Genomic DNA, 23,341 nt, shown 5'->3' with positions numbered 1-23,341 from the left:
AGCACAGACGTTGCCTTTGGGTCTGTAGCTCAGTTCCTCTGTTCAACAACATTTAGACCAATGGATATTGAATAGATTTCCACTCATGTTCATTCCAGTGAAATTTCTCCACAGCTCTGTTCTTCTGATGCAATGCATCACCCTTTCAAAGTTTCTTCCTCCCTCCAGTGACTGGAGGAGGAGCTCAGATGACTAGTTTCTACTGGTTGCCTAACTTTTAGGTGGCTAAAGTTAGATGAAAATGCAAAATTAAATGATTAAGGACTTTCTCCATTTTTAAATCTGAATGGTAATAAAACCAGCCTCAATTTTGCAGGGAATGACGAAGTCCTACTTAGAACATATGCAATTCAGTTCTTTCCTGTGAAGTTGCCATATGGCAGAGGAGTGATGGGAAGAAGAAAAATATTGACAGTGATGATATATCTTATTACAGAGCATACGGACCAAATTTTCCTCTCAGTTACTCTAGTGAAAATCTGGAGTGAACAGCCCTATCTTGATAGGAAAATCAGATCAGTCAGTGGATATACAAAGCCAATTATGAGAGTGAAACAAAAGCAAGCTTGAGAGACATTATGGTATAGTAAAGAAGACATGGTAGGATGCCAGAAGACAGGAAATCATTGGACCCAGCACACTTACTAGTCCTTTGAAAAAGATCATCCAATCTGCACTAACCACAAGTGGTCAGAATCTTGTTTTATGCCTGAACTTGGCAAATTGGATGAAAACTGCCCAGAAACATCTGTTCTGGGTTCCAAACATTTATATAGCCCTTTGTTAGAGTACCAAAGATGGCATCACATCAATAGAAAGGAAGCATTGCAGAAAAAAGCAGTACAAGGATGCTAGAGGGCAAAGTCCAAGATTAAAACAAGACTTGCAATGTTTCACACACCAATAACTTTTATTTATTCCTTGCGAACATTCAGCTGATCAAAATTTTAAACTATAGCTGATAGACAAAATCAGCAACTGCTTCAAGGACAGATGCCATGATGCATTCTTATTTCTATGCTATGTAGAAATGCATTATCGACAACTTAGAGGAAAAGCTGTACCGATAGCACTGTTTACTACTTTACAAAGACATAAAGGTGAACATGTAGCTGAGAAGACTTCTGGAAATATAATGGGAAGTATTTATTCTATAATAGTTTAATAGGGTTTGTTTGAAACTTAGTCTTGCAAACAACTAGCAAAATAACTATTTTTGATTTAAGATCCCTTTCAGTTCACAAAGTTAATCAGAAATATATAACTAATTTATTATTTTTTACTTATATGGCAGGATACCATTCATGAAAACTAGAAGAAACAAACGGCAAAAACTCAGACAAACAAAACCCCTGAAAAACCCAAATAGAACTACCATCAGCAATTCTGCACACAAAAGAGTTAAACTGTAACTTAATAAAAGATGTATATTTTTTCTTGGAGCCCTGTAAAAACTGAGTTTTTGCGAATGAGTTCAAAGACAAACTATAGCCAACTCAGCGTCCACAGTTTCTTTGGAAGCAGCATGGAACATTTGGCCAGAAGAAACAGTGCCAACTATCCAGTGCAAAGCCTATACTTTAATTTGCAAAAGCAAAAAGCTGTGATTTATACCTCTGACAGGAAGAAGTAAAAAAAATAAATAAATAAAACCTAACAGTACATTCTGTGTAGGTTATTATTTTGCCAACAGTTTGTGGGTTGGATGATGAGGTACGTTCCTGAAGATTAGACATCACCATTTTTTTTAAACAAACAAAACAGCAGGAAAAATCAAAATTGCCCTAAAGGGGAGGCAGTCCTTGCGAAAGTTCAGAGCTGTTGTGGCTCCCCCTTGGCTCCTATTTTTAAAATAAAAAAAAGAAAAAAAAAAAAGAAAATCCATCAACCAATAACGTTAATCAGCTTTGGCTCACAGGCGGCATTTTTGCTTCCAGTTGAGGACAATTAGAGGCACAGTGTCAATTGGTCATTTGTTAGGTTGTGCGAAGCTTTGTGGATACACATTGTTCTTTTGACATCAAAAAAATTCTCATGAAAGATGGTAATGTTGCAGCCTTCCAGTACCTGAAGGGGGCCTATAGGGATGCTGGGGAGGGATTCTTTGTCAGGGACTGTAGTGACAGGAAAAGGGGTAATGGGTTAAAACTTAAACAGGAGAAGTCTAGATTGGATATAAGGAGGAAATTCTTTCCTGTTAGGGTGGTGAGGCACTGGAATCGGTTGCCCAGGGAGGTTGTGAGTGCTCCATCCCTGGCAGTGTTCAAGGCCAGGCTCGATGAAGCCTTGTGTTGGATGGTTTAGTGAGAGGTGTCCCTGTCCATGGCAGGGGGTTGGAACTAGATGATCTTGAGGTCTTTTCCAACCCTAACCATTCTATGATTCTATGATTCTATGATTCTATGTAGGCATCCCCTGGTATCTTCTTTTAAACTCAGCAACTTGCTAGTTCACAGGGAACTGAGTAGTGTTTGGGAGAATAAATTCACACTGAAAGCAGGTAGTACTGCACTACTGACAAAATAAACTGACAAATGATAATGAAGAGGGGTAGATGGTGAGCTGTTAATCTGTTTGTTTTCTCTGTAGCATGGCTGAGAGAATGCGGTCTTGCTCTGCATAAATATTAACCGAAGAAATTTAAGACGATGAAGACTTAGTCCTTTATACTTATTGTGGCAATACTGCCCATCACATGATTATCCAATGTGATTTCTTCAGGCCTCATGAACTGTCAAAGTGGTTGTCTTTAATAGGTGATGGGCAAATATGTTCATGGTAGAGCCTTGGTAAATTACTTAAAATTTGTCAAGATGTTATTGTTAAAAATGGAACATTTTTTCTTGGAGAGGAATGAGCCATGAGTTCCCCTAGCCATCAAAGGCCTACTCTAACACTGCAAATTAAAACTTAGAATAAATGTATCATCATTATGCAACAAAAGAGCCCTGCCAACAAAACAAAACAAAAAAAACCAAACAACAAACCAAACCCAAAAGCACATGAGATCCCAAGGGATGAAGCAATGTCATTCTGCAGCTTGAAAAATATCACTTATAGCTGAAAAAAGGCACTCATAAGTTGCACATTGTTAGACATTTCTTCTGGGTTTGTTGGCAGTCAGTCTGGAAAATCTATTTCTTTAAATTTGCCTCTAAAGTATCTTATATAATCCTAGTTACAACAACAGAAACTTGGGAAGCAAAAACCCACACTTAGGGTAATTACCTGTTGTAATGCTAGTCACAGTCTTCTGGTCCCTAAAATGTGTGCGAGATTTCAGAGATAAATAAGGATACCTCCTTAGAGATAACTGTCCATTAATGAATAAAGGTATTTTCTTTGTAAACTTCATCTCCTTTGGCAACACCCAAGGTTGAAGGCATTCAGACAATGCAAAAGTATCTTTCCCCAGATCCTACTTGGTGTAAATCAGGATGCATCCTTATTGATATCTTAGCCCTGCCCACAGTTTCTGTCTTCTGAGACTCCTATTTTATGAATCACTGCTATTACTCTGGAGCTGGTTTCCATGAGGGTTCTTATCTTTAATATTTTTGTTCCTAAATGGCTGGTCAAATTTCAACTTTTGCTTCCTGTGGTGGGATTTACTGGAAGTATTATGAAGACAAAAACACCCCACGAGTTTCCGAAGTGTAGATGGTCAGAGTATTTACTATTACACTGGGAGAGAAAAAGAAAGGATGTAAAAAGTGATTCCTAAGGACAAAAGCCAAACTATTAATCAGGGGAAGGCCCCATGTGTGCCATTTTCTTCTACATGCTTTCTCTTCCACATTCCTTCTACAGAATATCAGATGAGTTAGATGCAGTGTGGCAATCACTAGATTCTTCTGAAACACAATAATTGAATAAAACACAGAAGTGTAGTACATCAAGCTACACAAGCTTATAGAAACACATGGCTAATCAGTCTTCTTGGCACCTGAATTTTTCTTGTTTATGTGAATTTCACAAACTGCATCTTCCTCCTTTTTTTCTTCCTCTTTTTTTTTTTTTTTTTCAGTTTCTCATTCAATTTTGTATTATTTTCTAGGATCTTTTAAATCAAGATTATGGCCCACTAGCAAATTTTCCTTTAGGAGTGTGATAGTCATCAAGAGAACAATGTCATTTGGATGAAATAAGACTCCCTAAGGAAACCCCTAAGAGCTGGAAAATACATTAAAGTTCCTACTGAAAGGTAACCTGAATTGTGATTTGGTCGTTTGAAGTAAAATATTGGGAATACTTTACAGATTTGGAGCATTTTTTGATTATAAGAAAGAGAAGATCGCTGCTTTCTTAGGCTACCATTACATATTTGCGAGGCAGCAGTAATTCTTCCAACGAATTTCATGTTCCCATTGAAATGTCTTCATTTGGTTTACACAAGGCAAGAATTACAAAATGATACTATGCTGACAAAATCTAAAAATAAAGTCGCTTGGCAATTGTGTTAAAATAAGCACTGCTAGTAGCTTGATGTAAATAGGAGGGAAACCATATCCTAAAAATGACTTCTATTGCTCTGGGCATAGTCACCCAGGTGGAGGAATGACATCTGTGCTTTCCTAAGTCATTTGTCAGTTCTGGGCGAAAAAAAATCTCTGGGGAGCACTTCTCTATCTTTAGAGAAGAGGTTAGTACTGCTCTATTTCTGTCTTTGGTTAACTCTGAATAACTTTGTGGTTGGTGCTGTAATAAGAATTACTGATATGCATGCACAATGATGCATTTAAGTCTGTTGCAACTAGATGTTTCTTGCTCTGACACCGACCTTCTGGCATTAGACCTCCCTGCACCTTGGTTTATCCACCCATAAAATGAGGGTAAAGATACTGACCTCTCTTGTAAAACCTGTCTGAAATTTACTGCTTAACACCACCATGTACAACTTAGGTAAAATATTTAATACCTAATAGCATATGTAAAAAGAGCACAAACTTCATTGGCTTATCAACTCTCACTGAGAGATGCACTCTTGTGACATTCATTTCTGACTGAACTTGACTTAAAGTGACCAGTTTACGTAAATCTCCATTGACAGATGAAAAGTTTATATTGGTAAAATCTTACTTCGTCTTCAAGGCATCTCTTACCCCCTGAATTAGGAATTGCCACCGGGGTCAAACGTAAACTCTGCTTTTAATGAAAGCGGAAGATAGAACTATGACAATAGCAGGCATGATGCTTTCTAGTGACAACAATGGGTTGGAAAAGTAATTATTCTTCTTTGGCAAGGGTCAATACAAAAGGGTCATTTGTTTGGTTCAATTTAGTGTACTGAACACTAGCAGGACAACGCATGAAGGCCAGGAAGCAATGCCAGAGGCCTTTTTTGTACAATGTCAGGAGCAACAGTATCATGCTATGGATGTAAAAAAGCTGCTCCTGGAGCAGGGGTCGGGCTGGTAGGACCACCCAGCCATTTGGATTGCTGATCAGCCACATCCTCCTGAGGTGGCTAGGTCAATGGCAGCATCCCTTGGGTGCTTAGTGGCATCACCTGGAGTTACATTGTTTTATGGTAGATGCTCCCCTCTCTGTCTTTATGGTGTAGTGTTTGCCTGTGTTTCACATAGCAATGGAGGCAAAGTGATTAGCAAGTAAGTTTATAGCATTCTTCATTGAGAATTTACATACAGAGAAAATTAAACCTGCTGGGAACGTAATGAGCTGTTTTGTAACTTGATGAAACAGTGTGACCTACCAAGGGACTTAGTGCAAGGAGTTTTCTGTGGTAATTTGATGCTAAGTACAAGAAGGACTTCAGGGGTACTAAATTCTCCCGGGCTTCTTGCCCACTATTGAAACTGCACAGCTATAATTAACTTCAGTCATACTACAGAAATAGAACTACCTGGGAAGTAGCTACCTGGGGAAACTACAGTGCTCAGGGTGAGGACCTGTGCTAGCCAACACTGCCACTGCGGAGTAATTAGGTCTTCTGCAAATCCTAGTAGGACTCTCACATCTCCAGTTACCTTCTGGCACACCTCGCTTAAACACTGAGTGCTGGGTGACTGAGGATTCCAGTATAGATACTGAGAGGGGTGGAAAAGGGTGAAGCTGCTAGCGTTTTGGCCAGCATTCTTAGAAGTAATGTCTCTTCCCTGGAACATTTCAACCAGTGTAAATACATCAATAAGATTCACATTTTAAGAGGTTTTCTTTGTGATGAACCAGAGGATGCAGCTGACCTGCTCTCTGCTCAGGTACGATGTGATAACAAAGTAGAAAGTGCAGTCAAGTCACAATAATACACTTCATTTATAGACCTCATTTCATTTCCAGCATTTCAAAACCTTGCCAGTATTAATTAAATAAAATCTTGAAACAGCTCTTTGAATTGGGCAAGGACTATTATATCATTATTTCAGTCAGTGTATGTGGAGACCCTGAAGGCTAAACTGAGACTGCCTGCTTTAGGCACTCAACTTATTTGCTGCAAAATCTGAAAATCAGTGTTTGGCTCCAGCAGAGTGATTCTGACCACTTAAGGCAGGTGCCTATGCAAACTATACAAGCAATGCGCATAATGGATGCTTTCAGATGCCTCTGAAGTAGCACCCAACTGACATTCACATTTCTCTATCAACTGAAGGGTGAGCTGTGGGTCCTTCATGAGATGATTTAGTGTGGTTGTACTACATGTGCAGCCACTCAAATGTAGGCACTAGGAGGAAACATTATTCTCAGTGTAGCTGAGTAAGTGCTTAATTCAAAGCTCAACAGTGGGCAATCCTGCTTACACGGGAATCAAAATACGGATTTCCATCTAATGGGCAAGCACCTGTGTTGTGGGATATATGGGAGGAGGAAGAACAAGGTCTGAGCACTTATCCAGAAAATGGAAAAGTAGAGACCTAGGATGTCCAGCCTGATGGGGTCTGATCCCAGCATTTCCACTTGCCCAGATTATACCAGGATACAGGTAAGGCTGGAGTGGAGGCATTGCCTCCTCCTGCTGAAGACGGACTTTTTAAAAAACAGTACTGTAAGATGAAGATAGAAAGTTTCAGCCCAGTGAAAGGGGAGGTCTTTTGTCTGTAAATCTCTTTTAGAGCTCTATCAGATAAATGCCATGAATTGGGTTAGGCCAGGGAACAGGCATTCTCTTGTGCCTGAGGGTTAACTGCCATTTAGGAATGTCTGGGTGTTTCCACACTGCCAGACTAACTTGCCATCCCCCCCTACCCTGGCATCAGGTCCTCCACAGTCTGAACATGTTAGCTGGCTATTTAGGAGTCATTTGTTCCATAAAAAAAAAAAAAAAAAAAAAAAAAAAGCTGGGCATGGCCAAGATGACAATGTGCTCCAGCCTCTGCTTCACCCACAATGTGGACATGCACCCACAACTTGACCTGATGCAATAAAGCAATGCTAGCTGCAAGTCCCCAGACCCGAGTACCTCTCCGGTCACTTCCAGAGCACACATCAAGCAGATGGCTGTAGAAAAGCCCCTATTTGGGTGTCTGGATTAGGAAAATAACAAAAAAATATTTCAGAAGTGCTTATAATTGTAGCCAGGGCTACAGGGAGATCAGGATCTGCCAAGCGGAGATCAGGATCAAGTGCTGCACATCATGGATTGGTTTGCCCACTCCAGGCACCCTCAGCCATCATCTGTGGGAACACAAACCAGCCTGCAACAAGCAGTTCAGAGACATATACTTTCTTTCTGGTTTGGCCCACAAAATATGTATAGCCATGCCTCAGATTTCTGTGCTGAGGTATTCCATGCTAGGTGAATGTCACCTAAAACTGGTGGGTTCAGTCAGGCTATGACTTAATGAAGTGGGCCTTTTCAACACTTTGGGAGATATTAATAGCTCCTCTTCCACTTATGAGTCATGATGGACTGCCAGGAACTGTCAGTCACTGGACACATGTGAAACTATATGCTTATGTGCTTAAGATACACTTTTGAGTCTGCAACACAGTGTCTAGATTTATATACACATTCAGTTTCACTGGGATGTAGGCTCTTCTCCAGATAAAGCACACTGAGCCATTCCCTGCAACTTATATACATCCAGTTCATTCTCATGGGGACTTAAGTTGACTCATTGATAGTCTAAATCACATTCACTAACTTCTTCAAACTATGCAGCCTAGAAAAAGACTAAGGAATCCTGAAACTCAGCTTGAGACTGATTTATTATCATTTTTACCTGCTAGGGGTTTCTTTGATCTCAGCGAGACTCTCTCCCGATTAGCAGTAGAGAAGGAGGATTTGGGTTAATGCATCCTGCTCTACCTACTCTTTAACATAAGAGTGGCTCCTATTAGCATTTTAGCAGTTTGTCTTTTTATGCAAGAACTTGCACAGCTGACTTGGCTAAACTTTTAATGGGTATGCTTCTAGCGTGGGAGGAAATGTTAAGCACTGCTTATTGTTACTTAGAATCACACACCCAAATGCCATAGCTCCATCCAGAGTTCCCAGGCATCTAGCTATTTTACTACCTACCACAGCACACTATATCACACATAAGATCTTCTTTACTGCCTAAAGTAATGTCATGACGCAGTGTGGGAGCCAAAGAATGCTGGGTTTGCAAAATGCATGCATTGCTTCAGATCGCAATGAATTCATTTAACAGGAAATCAGGCAATAACCATTAATTTCAGTGCAATAGATATCTCTGCTCTTCTTATTTACCAAGATGTTGCTCACTAGATCAAATCAATGATATTACAACAGGTTGCCCAGCATTCTGACAACAGCCAATATCTGCCTAGCATCTCGAGAGGCATCTCTTTATCAAATGCCTCCAGTTTCTGTCTGCCACATCTCCACTTGTTCAGTACGTTCTGCTGGAAGTAGAAAAATTTAGGTTTTCCAATGTACTTGGCTGAGTCAAAAGCTGTTTCGGGCAGTCATGCACAGGTGCACGTATTGACTGCCCTACTAGCAATAAATTTGCCCCCACTGTGTGCAAAAGGAGATGTGTTATTGTCCTTGGGTGCTCTCCTAGAGGCCACGTGTGGGGCGTACACAACTCCACCCTCAGCTGAGGTGGGAAACTTGTTCAAAGTGGTTTTGAGGTTTTGCTAAGAAGCAAAACAGGAAACCTTCATGAATCTGGAGTTTAACTTTTTTTTTTTTTTTTGACTTGCTGCTCTCCCAGAATTGGTTTTCTTTAAATGGAAAATAAATAAATATCAGAATGACAAACATTCTCCAACTGACCACGTCCCAGCTCTGGGATAAGCCCAAAGTTTTACTGGTGCAGACTAGACTTGAGGCAGCAAAGAGAACCTGGAGTAGTCCAGGGATATTTTCTTTTCTTAAGCAAACTGAGCAACTTAGAGGCTGTGTCAGCTTTCTTAAGTGCTCTTTATGCCAACTAATCATAGTTGGTTCAGAAAACAATGCTGACTACTGCTCTCTTCCTTGCCTATACTGGAGGTGATGAAGGCCGAAGACAGAGCTGAAACAGCAGCACTGTGCCATCTGGAGAGACTGTATCCTCAGCCTGCCTGCCTGGGAGCAGAGGAAAGACAGCTGAGTCGCACCTTAAAATCAGTGAAAAGGTCAATGAACACATCAGTGGGGTGAGGAGCATCAGCACAAGCCTGCCTGCCCCAGCATGCTGACCTCCACACACAGCAATGTTACTATTGCGGAGGGTGCCTTTGTTCCTTTTATTACATGGTTTCCTCTGCTAATCATGTAAACCATAACAGCTGGGTTTATACCTTTAGGAGTATGGGCCCTCCCCAGCCCTGAAAAAGCTATTGTGAAACTATCGAGTTGTCTCAGGAGCCCAGGAACAGGAATGCTATCACTACTGTTTTCAGTGTGGGACCTAACAGCAAAAAGACTCCAACATCATAACTGCAAACTACTGAGCTGATTCACATTTTGTGACACTGCTGAGCAAACTCTACCTAGATGTATCCACAGCTCTGCTTCTAGTGCTATAAAACCCTGAGTTTGGGTCAGATTCTGTTATGAGATAAGCCGTTGTCATTCACAAACAACTGCACTAAGGCAAGCTAGTTACTTATAGCTATAACACAAACTGGCTGAGCTATATCTTGCAATTGGGATCAACCAGACAACTTCCTCACAGTTTCCTCACAGTTTATTTAAGCTGCCTGTGTGTGCTTAGGCATCAGCAACGCTTTTACTGCTGCTCCAGCATCACTCTGACGTCAGCACTTTGATTTGATTTTCTGTCACTGTTCCCACAGATTAAATTTCAACCAGTGACCCATGGCTTGATAGCTCATTAGCAAATCGCTCTGAGTCATCTAGTCCTTCCCTTCCTTGACAGTTAACTCTGCATTGGACACACTCCTGAAGACTCCTGAAATCAGCACCGCCCCATGTGAAAGCTCGGTCAGACTCAGTGCTGCTGCAAAATCCTATGGGTGCCCATGCCCAGCTGCATGTTTTCAATGACAAATCACTAACAATCCTATTATGAGTTCCTTGGGTCTTTTCAAGTCATTGAGGTTGTTTAACACCCCCCCTCCCCCCCACCATGGACAGTCAAAGCTTTCCTTTCCCTCCCCTTCCCTCAGACCTTAATCTATAGGAGAAGTATTCTGACTTCCTGGTGAAGCCTTAAAACAGGATATTCCTACTCCTTTTGCTGTTCAGCATCATTATTGCAAGCAGGCAGACTAAAGCAGCTGGGATAATGCTTTTACAGCTTTCCTTTGCTGTGACACATGAATATAAAAGTCTTGGCAGGCAGTTGGAATGGAGAAGCTGCTTCAGATCATGCTCTGGAGGTCACAGACCCCAACTCTCAGTTCTGCAGTTGAGTAGGACATGATGCAGGTTGCCTTGAGTTATCCCACTCATGGGCAGGCATCTTGAGCTCAGCTTTTCCAATGGCCAGCTTTAGGTTATGTTGACCAGCAGGTTAATAGCGAAGATAAAGCCATTGTTCTGTTTTACTTCCTCCATGCATCTGAACAGACCTCTTGCATTTAACCTCGATTATCAGTGCCTTTGAGCAAGAAATTGGATTTCATACATTCCAGAGCTACAGCACCCTTCTAACTCTTCTTAAACTGCCAGTTATACAAGTATCCAGGCTGCAACATCTCAAAATCTTAACCAACTCTCTTCCTCCAACCTAAGAAAATCTCAACAGTTGCTGAACTGAGGCTGATTTTCGTATCCAGCAGGTAGAGCACAGCCTCAAGGACTCCAGTGAAGCCACAGATAAGACCTCCCAGTCCCACATTCTCTTTTCACCTCAACAAACACTTCACTCCAAAAGTCAACTTCATCGATTTCAGTGGGGAGACATTTGATTTACACCAGGCCTAGATGAGAATATGGCCACGATTCTTTAGTGCCTTTAAGAGCCAAGAGCCCAGCAGAAGCCAATTGTGTCTGACACGAAGCTGTTGCACACCCAGTGTGGAATCTGCACAACTCCATAAACCAGCAGTGGTCTAAATAAAAACTTCAAACAAGCCATTCTGGCATTGTCCAGAAAGAAAGAAGATAAATAGCCGGGAGCCGCCAAGTTGTGAAGGAAGAACTGCTTGACTGTTGGACAGAGAGCAAAGTTAGAGGCAGAAATTAGGCAGGGTGCTGGGAGGCTTGTAAGACTCCCAAAAACCAAAGGGGTCATAGCATTTCATTTGATTAATTCATCACCGGTCCAAAAGACTTGGTACGGAGCCTCAGGCAGTGCAATAAACATACAATCATTAAGAGAGGAAATAAAAGATTGGTTGGATGGTAAATACTCCAGCTCCCTCTGCCACTCCAGCTTCTCTTTTGTTTCTTGTCTCTTTGGTCAGTGCAAACATTGGAAGCAACACAGTAAGCAAGTGGTAGCATTAAACCCACAACAACAACAAAAATCACTGTATTTCAAATGCTTTGGTCAAAACACTTTCCAGAAAAGCTTTGACTTACTTTCCCCATAATTTTTGTTATCCTTCAACAGCCCATTCCTCTAGGAAACACCACTGGCAGAATGGAGAAATAGTTATACTTGCTTGGCCTCCTCTCCCCAGGACCGGCAGATTTAGTGGAAAAATAACAAAAAGGCTGTTTATCTTAATGGGGGGGCATGCTTTTGGAGGTAATTTCAGTAGTTTTGGTTGTACTCCTAAGCATTCAGGGGGCGAAACAGCTGTTTTGATGTAACATAATTTTATTTGCAAATAATAGTGTTCTGTAAAACTCTGATACTAACTTTTATGGGCCAGAGGGTACAAACATTTGCCCCATAAGTGTATAGCACCTGTCCCTCACCACAGGACACAGCAGAAGGGCACAGCACCCCTACTAACACTGCGGCTGGAAAACTTTTGGAGTTGCTTGAAGCTGTGTAGGAGCCTCGGGCATCTGAGGAAACCACAGCAGAGGCAGAGCTGGGGAAAGGGAGGGTGGCTAATACTGCATACATCCTCAGTGAGTGAACTTCATGTCTGGCTCTTCTCCCATCCACTTCAAGCATTGCCACTGTTCCCAAGTTGCATTCGCTGGGCACCTATGTGTATCAGCTCTCACTATGGTCTGATAAAAGCGGGAATCTGCTTTTATCCCCTTTTCTCAGACAGGCACTGAGGTTTACTGCAACTTACTTAGACAGTTTTCTGCAGACACATGAGAAAACTATGATACGGAAGACGAGTCTCCAACCTCCTGACCATCATCAGCCTGCCTCGCATTTGCGCATGCAGTGCCATAGGGCACTTAGGTCCTGTTGAATCAAATACCACTACTGAAGAAACCAAGGTGACCTACATGTGAGTTTGAATTGATATCTGATGAACTTCATTCATTACTTGATTGTCAATTTTCTTCCATAGTATGTAAAGATCCATCCATGTGTACATATATGCAAGACCCAGCCAGCAGAGACATTCATTTTGTCTCTAAGCTGGTCAGATGAGGAAGTGGCCATCAAATGTACTGTTGGACCACTGTTTTCCCTGTTACTGAAATAATTTGTTCACTACAGAATAAGGAACAACTCTGTCATTCTGGAGTTATTAAAAATAACATGAAAAGTATTATTGTATAAAAATCAGAAAAGTTTGTTTAATGAGGCAGTTGGGTAACCCTATTTACCTGCATTTTCCATATACATTGAGAATAACAAACATGCTCGCCCACTATTGAAATACAGATACTTTCTCAGTGTAAAACTGGCTGATTAAGGCTTCAAGATAATGGTCCAGAACTGTATATGCTGTTCCTTAAAAAAATAAACCAAACAACACCCCCCTCAAATCAAAACAAAACTCGTGGTGCCTTTGACAATATTTCACCATGTTTGTTTTTGCTCATTGCAAGCCCTGTTTTAAATCACACTAATGCATTTGACTTCTGAGAGAGGACAAACCAGAGATTTATTTGATGCTGTGTGGCAACAGCCTAATCCAGCAGGAATCTGAGGGGAGTTTTGTTAGAGAAGAAATCTCATCTGGATAGATAACACTCCTCAGCAGGGCATAGTTACTTATATGTGTGTTTGTACTGACATCAGATGAATGCTGTTCGTCTGTTTGATTGTCACTTCTCCTCCCTTCCTCCAGTATTCCTCCTACTCTTCTTTTTGGAAGGCTTAATCACCCAGTGTAAGGCTTTTTAACAGGAACAAGAGCACTTTTAAGATAAAGACGCTGCGAAAAAACTTCAAACAACTACAGTGCACGTTCGTGCATTTACTAAGTGCAACTTGAGTATGTACACATTCATCACACAGCCACTCTTCTCCCACTTAAGTCATAGGACCAAACACTACTCACTGCATGATGCTCATCCTCCATCTAAAGCTGGTACTTCTTCTTTCAGAATTAAACTAGCACCATACAAACTAGCTGAGGAGGAAAGGTCAAATCAGAAGAAGTTCATTTATAACACTGCTAGATGTTGAAGGGGGAAGGCGTGGGGGGCTTGTACATAAGTTAAGCATTAATTTGTAAAGCATGTTTGTCATGCTAACTATCCAGCATTCAGCGACTGGTGATTACTACCTTCCTAATAGCTGCATATGATTAACTTCATATTCCTGTAAATTTACTGTGCACGGTGTTTATGCTATTATCTGATGAAACCCATGTACTTATTAGCTGATTTTTGAGCCATGATGCCCTATATGCAAGCAAGGCAATCCTTGCCTGTATAATCATCTTCAGAAAAAAAAAAAAAAAAAAAAAGAGACAGAAATACCACAAGCATGAGATAGCACAGACCTTGATTAGTCTCATTACAAAGGCAGGCAGAAATAGAGTCCTGCATATAGTGACTTTTGACCTCTGCTTCACCCCCAGGTACACCCTGGCCTGCAATGGTTGTAACTAGGACATAGAACCATAGAGCACTTAAGAGTTGGAAAGGTCTTTAATGTCATCTAGTTCCAAACCCCTGCCATGGGCAAGGATGCTTCACCCTAGACCATGTCCCCAAAGGCTCTATCCAGCCTGGCCTTGAACACTGCCAAGGGTGGAGCATTTACCACTTCTTCGGGCAACCTGTGCCAATGCCTCACCACTGTCACAGTAAAGAACTTCTTCCTTATATCTAACCCAAACTTCCCTTGTTTCAGTTTGAACCCATCACCCCTTGTCCTATCACTACAGCCCTGATGAAGATTCCCTCTCTGGCATCCTTACAGGCTCCCTTCAGACGCTGGAAGGCTGCTATGAGGTCTTCACATAACCTTCTCTTCTCCAAGCTGAACAGCCCCACAGGTAATATACACAAATTGCCATCTTGTCTCTGCACTTTAAAATGTTAAGCTTTTCCTCATTTGCCCACCTAAGGAAATAAGGAAGTGGTAACCACTCCTGCTTCTTCCCAAGGAACAAGCTATGTCATCAAGACTGCTCATCAGCAATGCAAGTCTCTTCTTCAGCATCACGTATGAGGCCAAAGCAGGCAGATGTATGACAAAGAAATGTGGAGTTTGCTATAAAGACCTCTGTAAAACACACCTCTGCTCTCCATCTCCCCAACCCAGCTGTGGCACCAATCTGTGGCCTCTCCCTGGGTCCCTCACCTGAAGGACCTGGGTCCCTCACCTGAGTAACTACTAGAGAGCAGATGAAAGGATCATCCATCCAGTTGTGTGCAGTGCCTCAGGTCACAGAGTGCTGGAGGTGCCTCAACCACATTTTGCAAATCCATGAGGGGTACCTCTGGAAGGATGGACTCAGCCGAGTCAATGTTTGGTGTGCACAACTTGAAAGTTCAGTTTAGGATGTGCCCAAGTGAAGGTATGACTATGGCAAGGCAGAATCTGAAACGCTTCTTCTTGTATCCTTCCCTATAGGCCAGACTGATGCCACTGGACTAGTCTTCTGCATCAGCCAAATAGGAAAGCAGTGTTTAATGAGTTTTAATTAATTAGTCTTTCTAAATGCAGGAGGATTAGTTAAGCACAATGAATCTTACAAAAATAGCAATTTCAAAAAAAATGCAAAAGCAACAGTTCATGGGGATTAGATGGGAAGGAAGGTGGGAAGAATTATTAATTAGTGTTTATTAAAAGGACTCAAGTTTCTCCAGGACAATGGTGGAGAAACAGGCAGTACACTGGGGGAATAGCCATATGCATTAACACTGCACCGTTTACCCCAAGAGGTCCCAAGAGACTTAAAATGAGCTAAAGCTCAAAAGGTCCCCAGTAATGAATGGCCAGTGATAGTCCAGTATAGGGAATGGACATTTTCTATGACCAGCCAAGGTGGATGGTGTCACTCTCTTAATGGGATCCTTCACAGATTGATACAGATTTCCTGTGCCAGAACTGCAGGCAGCCTCTCCCAGAAGTAAGAGGGACAGCTCTTCCCTTCACATACTAATCTTTCTGGATTATAAAATCATACATAGGCTTTAAGGTTACATGGAAGAACTGTTTTCTACCATATGTATGACCACTACATAGAACCACAGAACTGTGATCTTTTCAGAAATGACTAGTACTATACAGATAATAATAACAAAAATAACAATACAATGGCATTGGCACCAGCACACTACACTGAAAGAAACTGCAACGCCTGAATACCAAAGAGCACTAAATGGTTCTCCCATCATTCTTTATCACACATATTTCTACTGAATGTGGGTGGGTTTTGCTCCATATTTCATCTCCAGCAACACACAATGAAGCTGCAAATGGCGTTACTGATCATACCAAAATGCCCATGCACTAAAAATAACACTGAAATTGTGATATAAATCTATTTTCAGCTTTCATCTGAATATTCAGGATGTCTCCTCTTATCTCTGTATTATTTTTATATTGTGAAAGATGATAAAAACAGAATGTCAAGAGCAATCAAGCTACGGAAATTGCCTCCTGGGACAGAGCTGTATTTTCTGATAGGGCTTTTTTTTTAGGAGTAGTCAATGCTGTTTAGCCACCTCAGGAAAATGCAAGGTGAATTAGGAGAAAGAAGGTCAAGGTTATCATGGAAACATTTAATCCCTCCTCAGTGGGAAGCGGTTAATAGTTACGGTTAGACTCAAGTGCAGACCTCTGCTGGGAATCCCAGTGAAGGTCAGAGGCAGAGAGGAAAAAAAGCTGCACTGAGATCTTAGACAGTCATAAGCAGACAGATGTTCCTAAGCTTTAATGAGCAGTCTTGGCTCCAGGTCTTTCTTGGCAGAGTTTAGTTTTAGTATTTTCCCTTGTAGTGCAAGGTATGGCTCCAGTTAGCTAGCTCTGCTTAGCTAACTGCTGATGATTTTTCCATCTAAATAATAGCTTGACAATGAAGAAGCCAGTTCATAATCTGCGACTTGATGGATTAGGTTATAGGGAACAACGTGCAGTTGTAATCATGAAAAGTAAAAAATAAATAAAAATAATTTTAGTTTTAAATGAGAACCAGTTTAAACACCAAATCTGATGGAGTTCTTAATGCAAGTTCTAGCACTCCACCTTATGTTTTTATCATCATGGACAATAAACTGAAGGAAAATAACATCAAATGGACTTTTTCTTTACTAATTCTATTTCCAAGCCAGCATGGTGGGGATCATACCCCTACTTTGAAAACTCATTTGGGTTCAGCAGTTCTGAGAATTTTGCCTGAACAATTTGTTACACCAATGTAAACTGTATTAAATTGGGAAATAGAAAACATCTTATGTTCAGAAAGCAAAAACGCTACAAATCCAACTGTTATCAAACCGTGAAATCAGCATCTTCCACTAAAAAGTTGAGAAATAGGCTTGCTGAAAATTTTTAAGACTTTTAACCCTTGTCAGTTAGGCACAACTTCCAATGTTGTGCAATAGGCACCACAAGACTTTGTAGAGAATAATTTTGTTCTCTATCAGGCATGCAGCAATCCTGATAAAACCTGTGACTGAATTCAGTCTCTCTTCTGGTACTTCTAGGTGTCACAATTGGTCTGATATAATACGGTACAAAGAAACTGAATATTTTCATGGCTCTCATTTTAGCGTTGCTACAGTCCAGATTCTGGTCTCAGTGAAGGAAATGGAAATGTCTAGGTGGCTTAAGTATGAACAGTCTTTGGATCTCAATCAGTTACAAGTCAATAAAAAACTTAAAAGCCTTGCAGGTTATACAAATTCCCTGCTCCCTTTTTGTTCTCAGCTGCATCTCTTTTCATTTTTGGAGGCTATGAATTATATCCCTTTGTAGCTCTTTTTTAGCACATCAGAATCTCATCCACCACAGGTTGGTGCAGTAAAGCTCACCCTTTTCCAGAATCAAGTGTGAAATCTTGCTTTGTGATAAATATCTGGTGGTGCAGGAGCTCTGGGCTTCCTCCCAAGCTAAATTCACTTCTATTGCAGCAGAACACCTGCCTCTGTGTCACCACGAAAGCAATTCCCTATTGTAAAGTACAATGCAGTCTCTCCAACAAGAGTCAGATTCCTTTTTTTCCCCTCTGGAGGAGAGGAACAGATGTCCTTAGGAATCTAAAGGAACTTCCTCCCTCCTCATCTACTCAGCTTATATATCTAAGTCATGAGTCTCAAAACTTTTCAGTCAGTTGTCGAGTGTTTCTTGTTTCCATGACACCAGTCCCTTCCCACAGCCACTCAATGCTCAGGATGATTACTTTACATAATACCTGCTGGCTGGAAGCGACAGATTTACACTACAATTATACCTAGGGTCTCCATACATTCAGCCCAACTGTCATCATGATGGGTCCCTCTGGATCAGCAGTACACCACACCAGTTATGGGACAACAACCCAGCTCCACAGCTTCCCACATGTCTGGTCCATGCTATCAACAAATGGCTTTTGAACGCTCTGTGGGCCACAGCAGATTCTCTGCTCAACACCACGGCTGTTCTTCCAAAGGCTGGGCAATGACTACCACCCCATGATACTAGACACCAATAAGAGGGATGCCTACCTTGCCAGCAGGGTTTACAATTGCTGCTGCTGCAGACTGCAATGGTGATATTTTTCGAGTTAGTGCAACAAGCTACGAGAGATAAGCAAAGGCTGGACAAAAGTTTATAAAAAGGCTGTGGAACAGCTCAAGGACTTTAAGAGGTTTTGGCTTAATGCTGGCTTAACCCATGTCCTGGGTTCAGCTATAGCAGTTGTATTTTCTCCTTAGTAGCTGGTGCAGTGCTGTGTTTTTGACTTTCAGCCTGGGAACAATGCTGATACTACTGATGTTTCTAGCTGTTGCTAAGTAATGTTTACTCTGACCAAGGACTTTCTCTGTCTCCTGCTCTGCCAGGGAGGAGGGGAAGCCGGAAGGAAGCACAGACAGGACACATGACCCAGACTAGCCAAAGGGGTATTCCATACCACAGCATGTCATGCCCAATATATAAACTTGGGGCAGTTACCTGGAAGGGCTAGATCACTGCTTGGGTCAGGCTGAGTATCGACTGGTGGGTGGTGAGCACTTCTATTATCTTCCCTTGTTATTTCCCTTATAATTATTATTCTTGGTGGTAGCAGTAGTGGTTTTGTGTTATACCTTAGTTACAGAACTGTTCTTATCTCAACCTGTGGGAATGACATTCTTTTAATTCTCCTCTCCATCCCTCTGGGAGTGGGGGGAGGAAGAAAGTGGGGGGGGGGGAGTGAGTGAGCATCTGCATGGTTCTGAGTTACTGGCTGGGCTTACACCATGACAATGTATGGCCAATGTTCTCGTCAATCTTCCCAAAGTCTGGATGCAGAATGAGAGTCAAACACAAAAAGTCAGAGAAGTTATTGGCTCAAAAATATTTGCTGTAAATGACAAGCACCTCTTGTTCAGCATTAAAATTTAGATGCAAAAAGGTAAAACAGAATAAAGTAGACCTTACCAGAAGAGGCTGAAGAATCATAAGTAGTTCTATCCTTTCTATTTGTCCTGAAGGGCTGAATGTCCTTTTCTCTGTAGGTTCCAAACCCTTCAAAGCTTCTTCTTTTATTCCCACTTGAATCATTGTCCCGCTTCTCACTTGAGGAATTCATTTCACCAAACACATCCAGGGACTCTGACCTTCCATTACTCTCAGTATTACCAGAGTATCTCTTTGTGCAAGAGTCAATGGGATCATCGCTTAAGTCATTTTTATCTTTACTCTGTGTCCATTGCTGGGCATCAGAAAGTGATAACGTAGACAGCGTATCCACTTCAAAGTTACTCTTTGAGCCTTTGTGTCCAGTTTCACAATGCTGGTGCTTCTGCTTCTCCTTATGCTTGCTTTTCTCGCTCAGCAAGGAGAGGTCTTTATCTGAGCCACTCAGCCTTTCACTGATAGCATGGCTAGAGAAGCCAGTGGGCTTGCTAGCAAAGAGACCACTCAGATCTTCATGAGTTCCCAATATCCGCTCATCCTTATGCTTGTGCTTATGTTTGTGTTTCCTCTTGTGAAGTCGGCCACTTGAAAGGCTTGTTCCTCCAACCTTTGGAGGAGCCAAAGAGGACTGCATGTCTCCAAGGCCCATTCCCACAGGTGTTTGCAGGTGTACTCCGTGTTTCGCTTTATGCTTGGCAGTGGTGGACATCTTCATATGTGAGCTTGCATGGAACTGGGGTGGCGGCACAGTTGGTCTCATAAATGGGGAAGCCGCTCCGAGCGTGTGAGACAGGTACAAAGGAGCTGGATACTGACCATAGTAACCAAGATTCATCATAGGCATTGATGTGTAAGGCATTCCATAGGGTGCATAGTAACTCCCACTGGGAATAGGGTAACCAAACCCTTGTAAAAAAGGCACCTTTGTCATGGTGTCATTGGTTTTGGCAGGTCTACCACGCTTCTTCTTAGACTTCATGTCAGAGGTCCTGCGAAGATAGAGCAATGGGTCATACTGGATATATGGCACAGGGTAGTAGTGATCAAAATTAATCCTGAAGATGCTGGGATATGGATTTTCATGATAAAATGTGTAACTTCTATGGGAAATCCTGAACACTTGAAACTTATTGATCAGTTCCTCAAGGTCTGCCAGAAACTGGAGGTCATCTCTGTTCTGCAGGCCTTTCCTTTTCCTCTTGTGCTTTGGCTTTTTAATACTCTCATGAGAGAGAAAGTTATCCACAATGAGATGTTTTGGCCGGTGACCATGCCTGTTCTTTGTGCTGGTGTCAGATGGGATAGCCTCTGGATTGTCCAGGGTGCAGAAATCAAAGGAATATCTCCTGCGGGACTCTGAGCTTTTCTCAGCTTGGTCAGAAGTGCTGTTGTTGTCTGTACCTATCCCACTGTCGCTTGGTATGGTTTCCTCACTGTGAGACTCACTCACTGGAGACAGGGTTACTTCTTTCAGAGAACCTATTTCACAGAGGTGGGAAGGTGAATTAGCCATTAACCTGGGTGGAGACAGCTTCCAAGTTCCACTGTGCATTCCTTTCTGGGTTTTTGTAGGAAGAGCACTGATAGGTTGAAGATTTGGCATAGTTTTTAGCTCTGAAAAATTAGTTTCAGTGCTTGCAGGGCTAAGGTTGCCGTTAGTCCCGACTAACTGTGTCGAAAGCGAATGAATAGCTGCTGGTGACGATGCCACAAGTGACTGCAGGTTGGAAGGCACTGCTGGGTTTTCTGGCTGGCTGGAAACAGGCCTTGAGTGCTTGATGGTTGTCTTAGGTTCTTCTGTCTGAGGCTGCAGCTCTGCTCTTGGCTTTCTGCCCCGTTTTTTGCCAATATAGATCGTCCCCCTCTTGCTGACATTGATCTGCTTCCCCAGTCTGGCATCAATGGTGGCTGGCCCAGCACTAGATGGTGGCTGGACTTTTGCCTTCAGAGCTATGCTGCTGGAGCAGGAGGACAAGATCTGATTGAGAATATTCTTCCGCTTAAGGGTCTTCATTTTATTAATGGTCTTGATGGTCTTCTTATCCAAGACCCCAAGCTTCCCGACCTTTTTGTGAAACTTGAGTTCACTGATGGGCTTGTCCTCTCCTGGGACCATCTGGGCCAACTTGGCCAGATTCCGTCTCCTTTTCCTTTTCTTTGTTCCTGGAAATTCATGACTGATTGGACTCACTGGGCTGGTGGAGGTTCCCTCGTGAATGGTTTCAACAGTGAGCAGAGGCTGTTTCTTTGGTCGTCCTCTTTTTTTCTTGACAGGTGTGATCACAGTAAGACTGTCAGTATTGGTATACAGAGGGCTGGATGGTGTGATGGGATAGGCTGAAGGAGGCTCCACCATCAGCTTCTCAGACGTCGTCATGGAGGTTTCCCGAAGGATAGATTTAGGCTTGCTGCAGGTCCATCGCCGCTTAGTCACATGTTTGGGGTGCTGGATCTCAGATAATTTGCCAGCTGTGGGAAGATCAGTGGGTAGGAGAGTGGATGTCAGAGCTACAGGTTTTCTGAGTCTGGTGGCACTGTTGGGGGAAGCTCTGTCAGTGAGCATGCCACTGTCAATAGCTACTAAGGGGGACTCATTTTCAATCACTTTCCCTGGCTTTATGGCTCGAAGATCTTTTTTACTTCCTTCTGGTTGAGAGCTAGTCCTGTTTGCTACTTCACTGCTCATAGCAAGTCCACGAGACAGGCTTTTCTCCTGGATAGTTTTCTCAATAGAAGATTTTGTGGATTGCCTTTTTTTCCTTTTGTGGCCAGATGCATCTGTTGTTGGAGACTTTATTGGGATAGTAATTCGTACGTGACTGGTGTCACTTTCACAACTGCTAGCAGAAGTGGGATTCTGCTTCAAGGGTGATGTATCCAATAGACTTTCCATCGAGTAAGACTCCTTTTTCCCTTCCATGCTGTCATGGGATTTGCTGTCAAATGCTTTCTGAGCACTCTTCACCCATTCAATGTCTGTAGTTTGGATCGTTTGACTTAACAAGTCCTTTTTGCTGGACTTCTTCTTTGTACTCCCAGTGGGCTGATCAGGGACCTCCAGCTGCATGCTTCCCTCTGGATCACCAAGTGGCAAAAGCCCATTGCACTCGGAGGCACTGCTGGGCTGGGTGGCCATGCTGATGTTGTTGGGTGATTGGACTGTACTGCAAGTGAGAAGCTCCTTACTACTGGCCGACAGCTGCCCCCATGTGCTGCTGGCGCATGACTTCTTTGCTTGGGATTTGCTGAAAGAAACTCCTGGTTCTGAAGTGGAGACCTTGGTGGCACTAATTGCTTCTCGACTGGGTTCTGTGTTCATGAAGCAACTTTGAGAAGCGGATCCAGTGTCGGAGCTTGTTGACCAGTCAAGGTGGTGCTGGTTGCTACTTTTCTGCTGGTGCTTTGATTTTAAGGTGTCACTGGTGAAGTCTTGTTGGAGGCTGGGATCGTAGTGCAGAGAAGAATGTTTTTGTGGCCTTTCATAAACCTAGAAGGTAGCAGGAAATAAATAGAAAATAAAATATTAGTTTATCAGTCCATTCGTAACCCTGGTTGCAGCTCTTTTATTTGTATAGCAAATGACAACTGTTCTTAACACATGCCCTCGTAAGGGTTAGGAGCCTTTAGAAAGCCTTATACTTGACCCAAATTTGTATTTAGATTCATGCACTGTAAACAAGTTTTGTTTTGTTTTCCCACTCTAAAAACAATGGAAATATTTCTACAAAAGCAAAACTGCTAAGGAAATGTATTTATTGATTTTTAATTTAAAACAGAAGTAAATTATTTCCTTTCAATGGATGAATGATGCAATTCAGCCTCCTGGTGAGAATCCCTTTTCCCTAAAAAATAATCCCTCACAGAACTTGATGCAAAACAGCAGTAGTTAAGCTTATTGTTGTAAACAAGAAAAAATGCAGAATTATCTCGGAAGTTGTAACAAACAAGAGGAAAACCTGTGGGTCTACTTCACTACGAATACAGAAACAGCAGATTTACTTGCTAAAATTTCCATGTAGAAGTCATCTACACAAACCTAGTGCTTAAAATCATATGCATAGGATCGAGTGTGTGAGGCACACTTGGCAGGTTCAAGATTT

General features: G+C 42.1%; 1 protein-coding gene across 4 annotated transcripts in view; it reads right to left on the bottom strand.

Annotated features, from left to right (window-relative positions):
- Nucleotides 1-23,341, bottom strand: part of SETBP1 (SET binding protein 1) — a 273,582-nt gene that overhangs the window by 58,847 nt on the left and 191,394 nt on the right. For all 4 annotated transcript variants that reach the window (XM_065661718.1, XM_065661720.1, XM_065661719.1 and 1 more), the window contains one exon: nucleotides 19,263-22,728. In XM_065661718.1, coding sequence (XP_065517790.1) covers nucleotides 19,263-22,728 — 3,466 coding nt within the window. The remainder of the gene's footprint in view (nucleotides 1-19,262; nucleotides 22,729-23,341) is intronic.

Source organism: Lathamus discolor, chromosome Z (assembly GCF_037157495.1).
Source record: "Lathamus discolor isolate bLatDis1 chromosome Z, bLatDis1.hap1, whole genome shotgun sequence".
NCBI lineage: Eukaryota > Metazoa > Chordata > Aves > Psittaciformes > Psittacidae > Lathamus > Lathamus discolor.
Note: the sequence above shows the minus strand (reverse complement) of the source record. Positions and strands in the feature narration are given on the sequence as shown.